The sequence below is a fragment of the Engraulis encrasicolus genome, chromosome 14 (assembly GCF_034702125.1).
Source record: "Engraulis encrasicolus isolate BLACKSEA-1 chromosome 14, IST_EnEncr_1.0, whole genome shotgun sequence".
NCBI lineage: Eukaryota > Metazoa > Chordata > Actinopteri > Clupeiformes > Engraulidae > Engraulis > Engraulis encrasicolus.
Window position 1 is genome coordinate 15,689,258 of NC_085870.1, and position 16,942 is coordinate 15,706,199.

The 16,942-nt window shown below is 42.0% G+C and overlaps 1 protein-coding gene across 1 annotated transcript; it reads right to left on the reverse strand.

Moving 5' to 3' along the window:
* Nucleotides 1-763: 763 nt before the first annotated feature.
* c1galt1lb (core 1 synthase, glycoprotein-N-acetylgalactosamine 3-beta-galactosyltransferase 1, like b) lies at nt 764-12,104 on the reverse strand. The gene is made up of 5 exons (XM_063215061.1): nt 11,680-12,104; nt 11,558-11,582; nt 11,157-11,363; nt 8,933-9,597; nt 764-2,217 (listed from the first exon to the last, which is right to left on the reverse strand). Exons 3-5 carry the CDS (start codon nt 11,341-11,343, stop codon nt 2,002-2,004), a joined length of 1,068 nt encoding a protein of 355 aa, XP_063071131.1. The 5' UTR covers nt 11,344-11,363; nt 11,558-11,582; nt 11,680-12,104; the 3' UTR covers nt 764-2,001.
* Nucleotides 12,105-16,942: the final 4,838 nt, after the last annotated feature.

The window sequence follows — 16,942 nt, forward strand, 5'->3', positions numbered from 1 at the left end:
CTCATGCCTAGGTGGTGTAATGCTATTTCAGGCCAGTTGTATTAAAAGCAAGACCAGCAAACCCATTTTGTGTGTACAAAGTAAACCCAAAGTAGCAAGTGACACAGTAGCAGCATATACATTTGCTGCATATGACTAAAAAACGAATGACAGAGTTGGCAGTGATCCGCAGATGCCGGGAACATTTCTCATATTGCCGGTTCTTGTACACGTGAAACTGCGACAGCAAATTCCTCTGGTGCTCTCCCTTTATTACCATTGTGGGCTGGGAGATCCTCAACTGGCTTGGCGAGTTCTAAGCCTGCTCGTCATCATTATCATGCATGCGTTCAGTTCAACCTCTCGTGTACTGTGCCCAGGGCCGTTGACAGCTTTTGCTGGGCTCAGGAAAGGGCAAAGTCAAAGGGCCCCCTATCCAATAAATTCAATAAAATGGGGGCCCAATCCTGGCCCCCCTACCTCCCTGGGACTGGAACAACATACCCCTTTATCTCCCCCCCTCTGTCGGCAGGAATGACTGTGCCACTGCTGGGAATTGCCCTGAGGGGGGCGGGGACAAACTGAACTATTTGTCTTCTCCCTGTTGGCTGCAATGCATCAAGTAGTGACGATAGCTTTGTATTTAGAAGGCCGGCGGACAACTCTTGAAGAATAAGAACTGACATTTATGGGTCTCTCTCCGTTGGTCATTTGTGACAGTCAACTTCAAAAAAAAAAACTGAAAGCTCAATACTTACACACAACTGGAGATGTACGCAAAAAATGTTGGTGGGCTGGAGAAGGAATTTTATTCACAATGTAAAATATCTTTCATAGTCACGATTTCTGTTTTTCCCCCATCCCTTTTCAGCTCCACAAAAGGCTTGCATACAACATTAGTATAGTGCAATGCTGCGTGCAAGCTAAGACACAATTAAAATCTCTTTCCTTGACATAGGTAGAACTCATAATGGAAGTGGCAAATCTTTTTTTTTTTTTTAACCATAAAAATGGTCTACCTCAGCCAAGTGATCGGCACCGTCCATCATTTTTGGAAACATTTTACACCTTCCCTTGAGTTAAATAATTGAGCATTACCTTCCAGCCTCTCAGATTCTGGTGATATTACCAGAGACTACTGATAAGGTAGAGACGCTCATAGGGAGTTTCTTCCGGAATCAATTGCTACGTTTACATGAGACATTTAATTCAGAATGAACTCCTTCTAATTCTGAATAAAGCTTAATTCCGCTTTGAAAACGTCATGTAAACACTTAACCATTCGGAATTAAAGCAAAGACCAAAGTAAACTCGACGGAACTATTGAATTCGGAATCATTAATTCTGAATTAAAAATGTGAATGAATGGAGTTTAATGGGAAAATCACTCCCATTTAGGATAGCGGACTTCATCCCACTTTGTTGCATTGTTGACACGTGGCATGATTTGTCTAAGTTACCAAAATGAAAATCTGTAATTCTTTGACTTCTTAGCATGTGTTCTTAGCATGTGTCACTGAATTGAATGAGACAAGTTGGCACTTCCAACAAACACTGCCAGACTCACCAGTGAATGGCTGGAAGAACAGGAGAAAGACTCAATTATTTAAACTCAATTATTATAACTCAATTTAAGACTCAATTATTTAAAATCGAGGAGAGGTGTAAAATGAGCTTATGTATATTAAAAAAACGGTGGACTGTTCCTTTAATCCCCAACCCCCACCCCCAAGTCACATTCATCATAATTAACGGGTATGAAAATGATTTTCATGTGCAGCTTACCTCTTCACATAATTACAACCAGACGTGAAAACCACACAGCCCTCAATCCTTCAGTCATTCAATTCCATGAGGAAGAATAAAAAGAAAACAAAAATGTGCTGGAAGAATGATCAGATGGTTCACATTCAGTCCCTTACAGTCTGTTATTATGCAAGTATAAAATAAGTCTATTCAACAACACTGGAGTCGTGTTGCGTTGAACATGAACCTCTCTAGTTCTGTTTAAGGCAAATCTTTTCAAGCGTTCCCTCCGGCCATGGCGGCGTTGAGGAGCGCTGCTTTTTGGTCTGCTTCTGCCTGGGGCAGGGCAGGGTACTCTTTGGGCGGCGGGGGAAGGTAGCGGTAGCGGTAGCCGTATGCCCGAAGGTGGTATGTGTAGTACTCCAATAGGTACATCATGCCACCGTCTACGTAGTGGAAGGACACAGCTAGGTCTGAGCAGCATTGAGGACCCTGAGGAAGACAAAGAGAGAGAGAGACAAGAACGGTGAATATTGATCAAGAGATGTTTACAAATACAAAAGAAAGAATTCTTTATTTAAGTTTTGCCACTTTACACAAACACACAATAACCCCAAATCCAAGGCACAAAATGTAGCAGTTATGATTACCATTGCTGAATACATGTAGGTGAAACAACAGTAGAACAATACAAAAGATATCCACTGTACAATGCAGACACCCTACAGCAGACAGAGACAGAGAGAGTGAGATAGTGATTAGGAACTGGAATCTGAGGAAGACCGAGAGGTCGAAACATCATTGCCAATGAATGAACTAGACTGCCTGTGCAGTCGCCTTCGACTACTTAAGGTATATCCCCGAAACGCGACGCTTCCAGTCCCCCATCATTCCTACCACTCCCGTCCACCATTTTGTAAACGTATATGATACATACAGACGTGACATGACGTGCATAGGCTTAAAACCAAACGACTATTGTGAAAATGAAGCAAAAAATGGGGCAAATGGTAATACTGTTTTAATGGTTCAGTGGATATACCACATTAGGTACAGTGTAATAACCAGTGTAACAATATTTAATACAATGTAATACCAGTGTAACACCGCCATTTTTTTAACTTACATCATGTGTTTGTGCGTAAGTGGTATTACATGGTATTGCATATTGTTACACTGGTATTACACTATATTACATGGTATTGCATACTGTTACACTCATTATTACACTGTACCTGATATTGCATATTGTTACACTGGTATTACACTAGTATTACATGGTATTAAATATTGTTACATTGGTTATTACACTGTACTTAATATGGTAGATTCACTGAAATGGTGAACCATTAAAATAAGGTGTTACGGGGCAAATCAATCCTCCCAGTCAGAAGTTATGGGCCAAATGAAAATTCCGCCATTTTGAAAGTGTTGTCTTCCAAACTCGAATCAGTTCATGAACCTACCCTAGAGCATTCACACACAAAATCTGGGACAAATCCATCCACCCAGTCAGTAGTTATGGGCCAAACAATAATTCGGCCATCTTGAATTCAGCCATCTTGAAAGTGTTGACCTCCAAACTCGAATCAGTTCATGAACCTACCCTAGAGCATTCACACACCAAATCTGGGACAAATCCATCCACCCGGTCAGAAGTTATGGACCAAACAAAAATTCGGCCATCTTGAATTCAGCCATCTTGAAAGTGTTGACTTCCCAACTCGAAGCAGTTCATGAACCTACCCTAGAGCATTCACACACCAAATCTGGGACAAATCCATCCACCCGGTCAGAAGTTATGGACCAAACAAAAATTCGGCCATCTTGAATTCAGCCATCTTGAAAGTGTTGACCTCCAAACTCGAATCAGTTCATGAACCTGCCATAGAGCATACACCCAAAAAATCTGGGACAAATCCAAACATCCGTTCAAAAGTTATCGCGTTAACACGAAAGACCTTACGCGGCGGCGGACGCGGCGGCGGCGCACGCAAAACCATTACATCCCCGACGCTCCGCGTTTCGGGGATATAATGAATAAAAAGAAGAAAAAATAACTTAAAGAAGAAAAAATCCAAAGAAGTGTGCGAACCTTTTTTCAAAAAATATGTAATCTTTTTGTTCAGCACCAGGGATTGTGCACAAGTAACTCTCTACAAATGAGATAGTGATTAGCCCTTTGAAGACTGTGGTAGCTGGTGACGAACCGCATCATAGCTCATTAGTATAATATTCACTGAAGTTCTACTGTAGTATAAACTGCCGCTCGACTCGAGTCACTCAAATCGCCTCCTGGCGCCCAAATCCTCCATGCAAGGTCGCCGTTGTCGCTCTAGTTATTTTTGGTGTGTTGTGCTATAAGAGATGTTTGCATAACAAATGGCAACCTTGTCAATGCCCGATACATGTGATGTTGCACGTTTGGCGCCACCCTCTGCCAACCCTAAACACTGCAGGCAGAAACACAGACACACATACCAGGCCAGGTAACAAAAGATACCTACTGTACAGAGGCATTTGTCTCACACACTCAGCTTTTTTTTCTCTAAGTTCAATTTCCATTACTGCTTATGTGGCACATCTAGCCATTTTTTTATCTTCTCTTGTCTTGATTGTTTTGAAAGCAACTCTCTGAATGTCTGAGGCAAATTTCCTCTATGGCAGAAAACTAGACTTGTGAGGGTGACATTCGCTTCATAAAAACATCTGGGTCATTCCATGTCAATTCACATGATTCCCTAGAATCTCCCCAGGTGACCCTCTTCGATTTACCCGATATCTCACATACAGGTACCTTTTGATGTCAATTGAAAGAATACCAAGTATTAGCATCCTACGTCCAACGGTTGCGGAGATCAAGCCCTCCAAAGTTGGGGTGCCATGCCCACTTTTCAAGCCTGTGAATTGCATACAAAATTTACAAGCAGATTTAGACACCTCTGGTTTTAGTTTAAAGGAAGATACAGGCCTAAAAATCACCATGGCCCCTCAATATGACCCTGTCTACCAGATGATGTACTTACAAATGGCATGCCTTGATTATTTTTGGCTATATTAAGCCTTAAAAACTGAATTTGTGAAACGCGTGTTGAAGAGTCTTGCCATTTTGGGGCTCCATATCTTGGAAACTATGTATGCTTTGGGAGTTATAATTGATTTTCCATCATATTTGGGAGCTGTACAGTGTATTCCGAAAAATGTAGGGCGCTCAGACTTTAAAAGATAAAATAGGAGGGACTCAAAAGCTTTGGGGCAAAATTACCCTACGGTACCCCTTATTTCAGGCCTCAAATTGACCATGTGGGCACTTGATGAGTGGAACGCCCTTTTAACCCCATGTACAGTAGCACTGTATCAAACATTCAAGCTTGGAAAAACTTTGTTTTTCAAAGTTCTTCATATTAATCTTGGCCTTCAAAGTATATGTTTTTCTCTATATCTTATCACAGTGTCTGTTTTGTCTGCTGCCATCTGCTGGTCTAAAAAAGTAACAACAGTGTAATGTAAGAAAACAAAAGGGGCTGGAAAATCTTGCCCGTATTTTACCAATAAAGCACTGTAATTATTATACAGTATATTGCTATGTACCAATTCTGATTTTAACAAGCATGATGAATAGTAATAGTTTAAATAATTTCCTAAGTGCTTAATGCTCAATCATGATGCCAGTCCCAAGATGGCCTCACCCTGCACTACATTTCTACCAGACATGGGGGTGGGGGTGTCCTGGCAGAAATGTAATCATAATTGAGCATTCTGCATAATGCTCGTTAAAATCATAATTAATATATAGCAATATACTGTAGAATTAAAGTGCTTTATTGGTAGCCTAGCGAGCTCAACCCCTAGGGGCGTCTAGATTTCTAGGCTACTTTATTGGTAAATTATGGGCAAAATGTTCCAGCCCCTTTTGTTTTCTTACATTACACTGTTGTTGCGTTTTTTTGACCAGCAGATGGCAGCAGACAAAACGGACACTGTGATAAGACATAGACACAAACATATACTTTGAAGGCCAAGATTAATATGAAGAACTTTGAAAAACAAAGTTTTTCCAAGCTTGAATGTTTGATACAGTGCTACTGTACATGGGGTTAAAAGGGCGTTCCACTCATCAAGTGCCCACATGGTTAATTTGAGGCCTGAAGTAGAGGGTACCGTAAGGACATTTAGTCCAAAAGCTGTTTTTGAGTCCCTCCTATTCCATCATTAAAAGGCAGAGTGCCCTACTTTTTTTGGAATACACTGTACAGTTCCCAAATATGATGGAAGATCAATTATAACTCCCAAAGCATACATAGTTTCCAAGACATGGAACCCCAAAATGGCAAGACTCTTCATCACGCTTTTCACAAATTCAGTTTTTAAGGCTTAATATAGCCAAAAATAATCAAGGCATGTTATTCGTAAGTACATCATCTGGTAGACAGGGTCATATTGAGGGGTCATGGTGATTTTTAGGCCTGTATCTTCCTTCAAACTAAAACCAGAGGTGTCAAAATCTGCTTGTAAATTTTGTATGCAATTCACAGGCTTGAAAGGTGGGCATGGCACCCCAACTTTGGAGGGCTTCATCTCTGCAACCGTTAGACGTAGGGTGCTAATACTTGGTATTCTTTCAATTGACATCAAAAGGTACCTGTATGTGAGATATCGGGTAAATCGGAGAGGGTCATGTGGGGAAGGCGTGTGAATTGACATGGAATGACCCATATGTAAACAAGATGTTTTTTTTTCTTCTACTTCTTGGCAGTTCTGCCAAAAAAAAAGTATGTGGGCTTGTACATGTAAATGATGTGAAGTACTGTATTGCACTGTTGCAACAGTGCAATTTTCACTTGCCTAATTAACCACCACAGTCAGTCAATCATCTTGTTCAGGAGGCTTAGTATAAACATACAATAGTAATATATCTATAGGAGTAACTTAGAGATCATTTAAGTCTTAGAAAAGTTTCTAGTTTTAAAGGATGTGAGCATCGACTACCACTACGGTATGCAATCCAACTGAAAAGGGGTAGTTCATTTCACATGGAGGGAGAAGGACACAGAGTAGCTGATAACAGGATTATGGCAGTGGCTCCTACTAGGGCCGCTTTTCAAAGACTCTCTTACCCACCCTGGTCTTGGCTTAATCTGGCCCACTCTGCCTGCCAGCTAAAAGGGGGGGGGGGTAAGTGATTGGCAATGCTGCCCAGCCAGTACCCAAAACCAACTTAAGAATCTAGGTAGCTAAATCCTGCGTAGAGGTAATTTAACAACCCCGGCAGCATCCAAAATCAACTCAGGTCTCTAGATCATGGCATCGTGCACAGAGGTAATATGATACACCAGAGATTTCATTTATCAGGTCAGTCGGCCATTGAACATTCACTTTTTTTTCAGTCATTCAACATTCATTTTACTTTCTCTGTATGCTATTGAGGGGAATGCGCTTGTCCCGATGCAGCCGAAAACAAAGCTTGAGGCAGAAAATGTCTGCAACACAGTAGAATGAATAAGCTAGAACATTCATGCACAAACATAAGCACCCATATGATGCGTACAAAAAAGAATCACACCCACATACACACAAATCATACATACTGCATGAATTCGTAATGAATAAATGCATAATGCATAAATCACCACTTAATGCAACACAGTTGGAGTACATCTCTTTCTACAAACGAAGGTGTCTAATGTAAAGCATAGTGGCTGTGCACATGGGTGATGGAAGCAGCAGGTCTGTGGGTGATAACAACAGATACAGCATGTCTGTTGCTTTGCTTCCTATTCATATTGACTATGTTTACATGACGTTTTTCAGCATTATTCAGAGTTAAAGTGAGTTCATTCTGAACTAAATGTCTCATGTAAACGAAGCCAGTAACAGCTAGCCCACACCTACAGTGCATCTGAATAGAGTATGATATGTTAAGAGGCTGGCATGCACCCACGACACTGGAGTGTTACCAGTAGAGTCACAAAGACATCTGAGCATATGGTTAGCAGCGCTACCGCATGTACTGTAGCCAAGGTGCCTGAAGGCAGATGCTGTAGTGTAAACAGAGGATATTGGAAGATTGCCGATCAGGACTTTTGACGCCAACTCCCATAAAGATGCAATTAACTTACATTAGATAGGCCTCCTATTAAGGGTATGGGTGAAAATGAAGTATTCTTTCTGACACAATCTCAATTTCCCACAATCTCTGTCCCTCAGTGAACTGCTGCTCAAGGTTGTTAGCTAGGCTGCTGATCCCTTGCAGCCTTGTGCAAGATAAACTCCCATTTTACTCCTGTGTACTAGATAAACTCCCATTTTACTCCTGTGTACTAGATAAACTCTACATTTTGCTCTCTTGTACTAGATAAACGCTCTATTTTGTCTCCTGGGTGGCCTTCTTCTATGGTCATCGTCATTATCATCTTACTAGTGCTTGTCTGGATAACATGTACTGTAGATCCACACACTGCACCTTATTAAAATACTTTTTCTGGTTGGATTACCACACTGCCCCTGAAGACACTTTGTTAGTTTTTGACATGTACATACGTACATGCATGTATGAACTTAAGATCCGTTTAAAATGGAGCGATATGTTGGATTTGTGCAATGAAGTGTAGTATGCGCATGTTGCACCCACCTTAATTTCCTTCGGGATTAATACAGCATCAACGACTCATCTCAATCTAACTCTGTGAAATTGATTAAGCGCTGCTGAAGCTTCAAAGTAATCTTTATTTATTATAGTAATCTCCCTGTGCACCACTGATGCTTTTTATTGACCACTAATCTGCTCAAACATCTAGGCTTTGACCAGACTCAGAAAGTGAGTCATTTAATCATCCCTTTAAACTACTTACAAATTATTCACAATTCGTCCAATTATTGAAAGCGCTTAAATGAATGAATGTCATCATAGATCCATCCATCCAATCTACTGTATCTATGCAAAGCATGTATAATGGGTGTTGGCCGTGGATTGCTGGTAAGCCTCCTCACACATACACTACTGACTTAGCTAGATGCTCAGCCGTCAGCACACTTGGTGGCAAGTCGGTCATCCATCAGTTTGATGTGAGGTTGCGGATTCGAGACTGGGAGTGGTCAGCACAGGTTAACCTCGGTTTTCTGTGTGTGTGTGTGTGTGTGTGTGTGTGTGTGTGTGTGTGTAAAAAACAACCCCCCCCCCCACTCCCCAATCAACTCTGCGACTCACCTCTACGATTGGGTAATAGCAGTAGTTCCAGTACCAGAAGCTCTTGGGGAACTTGCCGGTAAGGTGCTGGTCGGGCACAAAGGGGTGGAAGGTCTCTCTGTGCATCGTGTCCCGCGAGTCCCCCGCCACCACCCCCATCTTCTCCATGCACTGGCCCAGCGCCAGGTCCTCAACCGAGGACGTGTGCGTGCACACCTTAGTGCGAAAGCCCTCCACGAACCGCCTCAGCGCCTCCCTGCTCAGGACGTACCCGGCGCCTCCGCTCATGTAGCCTTGCTTCACGTAGGGCTTGAAGCGGCGGCCGAAGTAGATGGGGTCGTCCGGCGAGTGACTGGCCAGCAGCCAGCGCAGGTTGTCCACCACGACGTACGTGTCGTCGTCCGCCTTGTAGAACCAGTCCGCCTCGTTGCCGTGCTTCTCCAGCACGTAGTGGAAGGCCTTGATGGTCTTCCAGTAGAGCTGGTCGCGGCCCTCCTTGGTGCCCAGACCCACCGTGGGGAAGTCGGGGTCGTCCACGGAGCTCATGAAGAGCAGGATGTTGCAGTGGCGGCTCCACGTGTTCTTCACGTGCCGCGTCTTCTTCTGCAGGTTGGCCGGGCCGGTCATCACCCAGCACAGCACGCGCACCCGCTTGTAGAGCGAGTCCGCGATCGCACCATCCTCTCCTGCAGACATGGGATGGAAAAGTGGGTGAGTAAATTTAGCGGAGAGGTGCACTGGGGGGTCTAAGTCCGCGATCGCACCATCCTCTCCTGCAGACATGGGAGGGACGGAAGAGATGGTGAGAAAGTTAAGCGGTGGGGTGGGGGGAGGGTGGTCTAAGTCAGGCATCACACCATCCTCTCCTGAAGACATGGGAGGGAAAAGTGAAAGAGAGAGGGGGGGGGGGGATGGGGCTAAGTCAGTCATCACAACGTCCTCTACTGTGGGGAGGGCAGGAGGGGACACACAAGGTGGACACATGGAAGGAAAGTCAGGGGTGCATTTCTCGAAACCATAGTTGCTAACTTCATTAGCTACTATGTTGTTTGCAATGCAATTCCCCATTGGCAACTACCCAAGTCGCTAACTAGCTCGCATCTTCGCTTTTGAGAAACACACCCCAGATTTGAAGTGAGGTAAGTGAGAGGCAGTGCACCCGCTTGTACAGGGAGTCTGGCATCAAACCAATCCTCCCCTGGGGGACACGGCACGGCAGAAGGAAGACACACAAGGAAGTTAAGATAGAGATGGTGAGATAAGTGGGGGTGGTAGGGTGTTTTGAGTTTAGTTTAGTTCATCTCAGAGCCATACAGAGAACAGAGTTACGCGATTGGAGGACCAGGAATTAAATTGCTAAAACAGCTAATTTTGCTAATGAGGAAGTCGGCCCTAGCAGACAGCGGAGATCGCCTGACTCTGTTCTCTGTATGGCTCTGGTTCATCTTTTTTGATTTATCAAGACAGGAACAATTGTGCAAAGAGTTCGCCATCACCTCATTCTCTACCTCTTACGAAAAATAATAAAACTTGCGAAATGTTTCACAAAATGCAAAATGCTTCACAAGTGATTTTGATTTGGTTTTTAATGGCAATATAGAAAAGCGGCCCGTTTCACATTTGCCTCTCACTGTATTTGGGTCAGGCGCATAGCACATGAACACATTCCATTTACAATGCATTTATCACATCCTATCCTGTGGGTAGGGCTCAAAAGGTGTTGACATGGAATGGATCGTTAGAGATTGCAGTGAAGATGAGTTAAGTGAGGAGAGCTGGGGTATTTCAGAGTAACAACTCTGTGAATAATTATTGTAGCGTGGATACGACAGTATGTCATTATGTTACACTGGGTTTTGCTTAATTGCCAGACAAAAACTCCCATCAACAAGTCACAAACCTCCACAACCTGTTACAAACCTCCAAAATACACAAAAACAACAAAACAACAAAGAGGATGGGAAGCTTTCAAATGTCTTTGTTCAAGTATGCCAAATAAGCACATAACCAGTTCTGCAAGTCATGAAAGTAGTCGGTTATTGTTCAGTTCTGTTCCTAAGGAGATGGGATGGATTTTCACATATGTGGAAGGCCATATATGAGCTCATTTTTCCGGTTCATCGCACAACTGCAAATGTGTACAAAAAGCAAACAACCTTCTGCCTTTTACACACGTCTTTTGTGCTCTGTGTACTGACGTACACCCACCATCCTTGTTAACAGGATGCAACACACCTCAACTCACCTTTATGATGCGGGTGGTTGAGGTTAAAAAGTGCCGACCGATTCTTCAGCCAATTGCGCTCCTCCGGCTGACGCGTGGATATGGATGCCTTGCGTTCATACCACACCTGTTGAAGGATAACGTACAGCGTGCATGTCCCTACCAGAAACCCCACGGTGAAAGCACCCCTGGAACTCATAAACTTCATTGCTTCAAGCTTTATGGCATCTGCGGACACACCAATAAAATAACAACATTAGCCTACATGGAGCTATGCGGCAAGAAAGATTCTTCAGAAAATGAGACAAGCAAGGCCTTCGCCGGTTGTCATTTTGCTTGCTGGTCGCCCATACTAAGCATTTCAACTAAGCATTACCAAGCACATTGATTAAGCAAAATAACGCAGCGAAATGTACACCTACCCGTTCAGTCTCCAATGCGCCTCACCTACAACAAAACACAGAGAGTTACGTGACAGTAGGTTTATCACATCCTCCAATGTTTAGGAGCAAGTCCATTAAAAAAGGACAAGGCTATTACTTACGGTCGAACTTCATTTCGGAATCAGCTTGACAGCATCTTCTGGCTGGCTAGACAGTGCGAGCTCAGTAATGTCACGCTATCGGCTCTCGTTGGCACGCAAACGCATTGAACATCACACCAAGGCGTTGAAACAAAAATAGGAGTACCCAAATAACGTCAGGATCGTGATGACTTACACCCATACGCGGATGGAAGTTAATAAATAACTACTTAGCTAGCTACCCAAGAATGCTAGTTACTATAGCAGGATTTCTTCCAAGATGTCGGTAAACTTGTACAGATGATTCAACAGCACATCCGTTCTTGTTCCGAAATGCCTCGATGGGAACTGCCGTAGGAAAAGCAAGTCCTTTCTTCTGGCGAGGCTAAGAAAATAATTTCACCTGTATCCTTCACAGACTTCTCTTCTCCTACAACTTCCCTTCAGCGGTGTTTGACCAGGAAATGCCTACGCCGCACAAATGATGTGTATGTACCAGATGATTGGAAGACACAGCTGTCAATTTCATCTGTCACCCCCTGTTTCAACATGGTGGATTTTGATTGGCCCGTGGCGTTTTGCAACGCCCCCGAGTACAAGGAATGCCATCCACATCTAATTAATAATTATATGGAGAAAATTACAAGGCAGACAAGGTTTCCTCCTGCTCCTGGTTTCCTTCTGTCCTGGGAACTCACTCTCCTTCCCCCACCACAACAGGTTGAGCACGAGAAAGGCAAAGAAGCCTGGAGGAATGGAACTTGTTTTTTCTTTTGCCAAACAACAAAGCAACTTTAGATCATAGGCCATTTATATGCCAAAATGTGCAGTGTACCTTTTTCGTGGCAGAACACCTGTTTCTAAAGCAGCAACCTGTTTTCCAAATATAGCCTTTTGTTCCAACTCCCTTTGCTTATGTCATTGCTCACAAAGTCAAACTACCTCATTCAGTTCGTGCTGAAAGGTGATTTGCGGCCCGAGGCAGTCTATTTTTCTAATTTGACCTCATAATTCACAGGGGAGCAATTAAACTGTGTGGTGCTGGGTGGTGGGGAAGCTGCATCAGCTGTGACATTACTTGCTATTGAGGTTATAAAATAGGTGCTCAATTACAGGTAGCCCCATTCAAATGGTCTTGCTCATAAATATCGATGAGAAGAGAGATGTGAGATCATTTCACAATGCATTCCAATGTGAGTGTATCACATAATTTCAATCAGAAAGACCTCACTAATACTGGGCCAATTTAGCTTTTTTTCCCCCTGGCATTATTTTTCATTTTATTACTTATTTATAACAAAAACGTCAAATTTAGCTATGAGTGCACCCAGATGACCCACAGTGAAAGGTGCAAGGGCTGTGGAGCACTGTGTGGTCCGATGAGCATTGGGGTTAGAGGCTTAGAGGTACTCTCCCATGGTTGTAGTTTTAGCAATAGCACATTACACATTACGTACATCACAACTAAACATCAGCGATTGGTTGAAATCAGATCTAATTGTTTCATACTTCAACAGAGTTCACTGCTGAAATAGGCTAGGGGTTCAATTATGCTGGTCCAGACCCTCTGCAGAAAAGGTGTGTGAGGGTAAAGGCCTAGTGAACAGTCTAATGCACACAAAAGAAATTAATTAAATGATTTACAGTCAGTGAGAACATTATTAAATTGTGTGATAGGGAATATGCAAGTGTGCGGTTACAATACAAACTCCTTAACCAATAGGCCACAGCTGTCACATAGAACAGGGCCTTCATAATACTCATGCCTTACTTTCTGGAGACACATGATTTTATTTGGCCTTGCTGATAGTCCTTTATCAATAACATTTTGGAATATACAACTCCAAATAATCTTTTATCAGCAGCAGCACATTTACAGCAGCACATTTACGTGACCATGAAACTGACAGGGGGTGGGGGGGTCAGATCAGATAGACACAAAAATGTTTGTGCGGGAAAAAAGTGCAGGCACGATGGTCTAAATGTCTTTGTGCAGATGGGGTCGCTGGCGGCTGAAAATACTCAACTACATCAGAACAACATTGCTATGACATTACAGAGAGCTTTTAGTAACCATAGCCATTACAATTTTGGTGACTGTAAGGTTATAACATAGGCTCTGCACAAAGGGGTTAAAAAGCATCAGATACTTAGCCTATACTGGGGTTGTCTTATTTCAAGTCACCATCGGCTTCCCCATTCCCAGGGACTGCATTTGAAGAGTTCAGATGCAAAACCCCCTAAGTGCCTTTTCAGAAAATAATCTTAATTCATTTTTTATTTAATGCAAAGCTATCAAAATTGCATATTTTTATTTTATATATGTAATATAACTATTTATATGTATTATCAAGTATATGAATGTAGACCAAACCCACCACGGGGTTCTCTGAAAATATAGAAGTGCAGGTCTTCAGAAATGAATTTAGGGGGTTTTGCAACTGAACTCTTCATTTGTTCCAAACCCTGTCTTGACCCTTTTTGCTGACACTGCTTATTAGTATTTCTTATTGATATGAACACACTTTCATCGTATGAAGGGTCATAACATGCATGAACGATTTGTTGACCTTCACGGCAAGAGGGCCTTGATCATTGGCCGCTGTCTGATGTGACTATTTCCATGCTGCTGCTCTGATCTTCTACACAGCTCCACAACAGCAAATGTCAAAATTATTGTGTGAAAAAGCACTGCCGACCCGGCTGTGGCCTAACGGTCACTGGGTTGCTGTGCCGGCGACCCGAGTTCGATTCCGGCACTGTTTTTTTGCCGGTCCTTCCCCATCTCTCTATCTCCCCACTCATTTCCTATCTCTCCTCTACTGCCCTGTTGAAAATGAAGGCAAAAATCCCTACAAAATACATGTATAAAAAAGAAAAAGCAGTGCCATACTGGTGTTTTCAGTTTTGACTGCATAGAAATATTGCTCATTAGTTTGATTGCTTTGTTGTTGTGTGATAAATCAGGTTCATTGAACTGGTGATTGTTGGGATAGATATGGTCTTTGTTTATGACTGCTGCTGGTAATAAAGTTGATGATATTCTCATTGAGAGTGTATTAGAATACATGCCAGTGGACACGCTGGAATGCAACATTTATTTCTGACTGGTCAAATGCTCCTTACATAGACCTGTGACAGGGCCGGATTATCCATAAGGGCCAGTGGCACAGTGCCCAGGGGCATCAACCTTTTTACAGCCAGTTAGGGGGCACCACATGACACAGACTTTGCATATTGTTCATAAAGGGTGCATCTACAGTGCCTTAATATCAAGGTCTTGAGGGCCAGAGGGGCGTAAGTGGCATTTTTGTCAAAAATGAGTTCTATATATCAAATTAAAGGTCTTGATGAGCTCTATATAACTGTGCTAAAAAGACAAATCATAACTCAACCTGTATTGAATAAAATAACAAAACAACAAAGACCTAACTCAGAAGTGGCCATCGATATTGGAGGCAAAAGGGCGGATCTCCATTCACACCTATGGCTTAGATAGGCTTAAAAGGCCAGATACTAAAGTGAAGTGCATTCAAACCATAGAATTGAAATTGAACTGCTTGTAAGTACAGTAAATGTTACATTGTTCAAGTGTTTGAAATTAAAAACATGAATGTGAAGTATCAGATTGGAGCACTAAATGGATGCGAAAACAGGGGTGAGCATTGAATTGTGTACTTGCATAGGATGGAAATGGCCAGGGTCCATCGCCTTTACACTAAATTGAGAAGTGGAGAGACTGACACATCAGAATATCTTTGTTGTATACAGTATTTGAAATAAAAGGAAGAAATCATGACTTATTCATCACATTGTTTTTTAACCAGGATGAGCAGATACGTCCTTTTTCTTCTCTAAACATTCCAAATGTTTGGTGCCCAAAAGGCGTATCATGCATTTTTGGACATATCTTTCAGTATTTTTAGCAATTTTCAAGATTTCAGAATATGTTCAGTATGTCAACATGACATCATATTTTTAATCAATGACTGCCTCATTTAACTATGTTCATGGCAATGATGCTGTTGTTAAAGGTAAATAAATATACTTGATTAATAGAGGTCAACATTTTGTTTTGGCTCTCCTGTAAAGTTGGTCAAATGTCATTCTACGCCCCTCTGGCTCCAAACCCTCGATATGGTCCTTCCTTGTGATATCATCCAGGGAGACCACACATTTTCTGTAGTTTTGGAGACTTTTTTGTTTTGTTCATTTTACAATTCATTGCAATGTATGAGTGTATCCACTGTTTCATTGTGGAAAATGCATTTAAGTGGCTGTGTAGGATATAATAAAACACAACTATTATAAAATTGTTGTTTCCAGAATGGCAATGAGTAGTAATATGTTAAATACAGTCTTTAATGCCATGGCATTGTAATGTAATGATTCCTTCACTGATGGAATGGTGTGCAGTGTTAATTTTGTGGACTAGACTAAGACTAAATATATTAGTCGACTAACCCTTTGAGAGTTTAATTGACTAAATTCTGACTAACAAAAATGATCTTAGAAAGACTAAAACGAGACTAAAATGTTGAGGACTTTTAGTCGACTAAATAATGACTAAACAAAAATGATTTGTGAAAGACTAAAAGTGACTAAGACTAAGAATGGACTTTGACACAAGACTAAGACTAAGACTAAATAGAAAAATGGATGACAAAATTAACACTGATGGTGTGTACTGTGATGGTACATACTCCAGGGATGTGATTCAGAGATCAACACTGCCCCACCGAGGCACATTGCAGTTACTACTTAACAACTGAAACTGCTTAAAAACGCCTTGAAAAAGTCACCTGTGCTTCTTGAAGGTGCCCTGTGTAGGATGGTGCCCAGAGTAGGTATTGCAGCTGCTCATTGTAACTGTGCCGCCAAATTTGATTTGTTCATGAATCTTTACTAAATAATAAACTAATATTTACTAGTATGACCAAAGTACAGTAAGGTTTGCAGCTGAAAATGTTTAAAGGACATTAGACAGTAGTAGAAGTAGAAGTATTCTAAGCCTAGTAGTGGTCTAAGAAGTACTGTGTCAGAAATTACACAAACTTTGTGTGCTCAGGTACAATACTTTTGTGTGATTAGATGTGACATATTTGTGTAAGAATAGGGTAATAATAGCGTAAGAAGGAATCAATGAAACAAAAACAGTTTTTGAGTCATATTCAAGTCACATTCCCGGGGTGCTTTTCTCAAAAGCATATTGCCAGCCAGTTAGCAACTTCGATATGCCAATGGGAAATTGCATTGTAAATAATAAAGTAGCAAACGTAGTGAG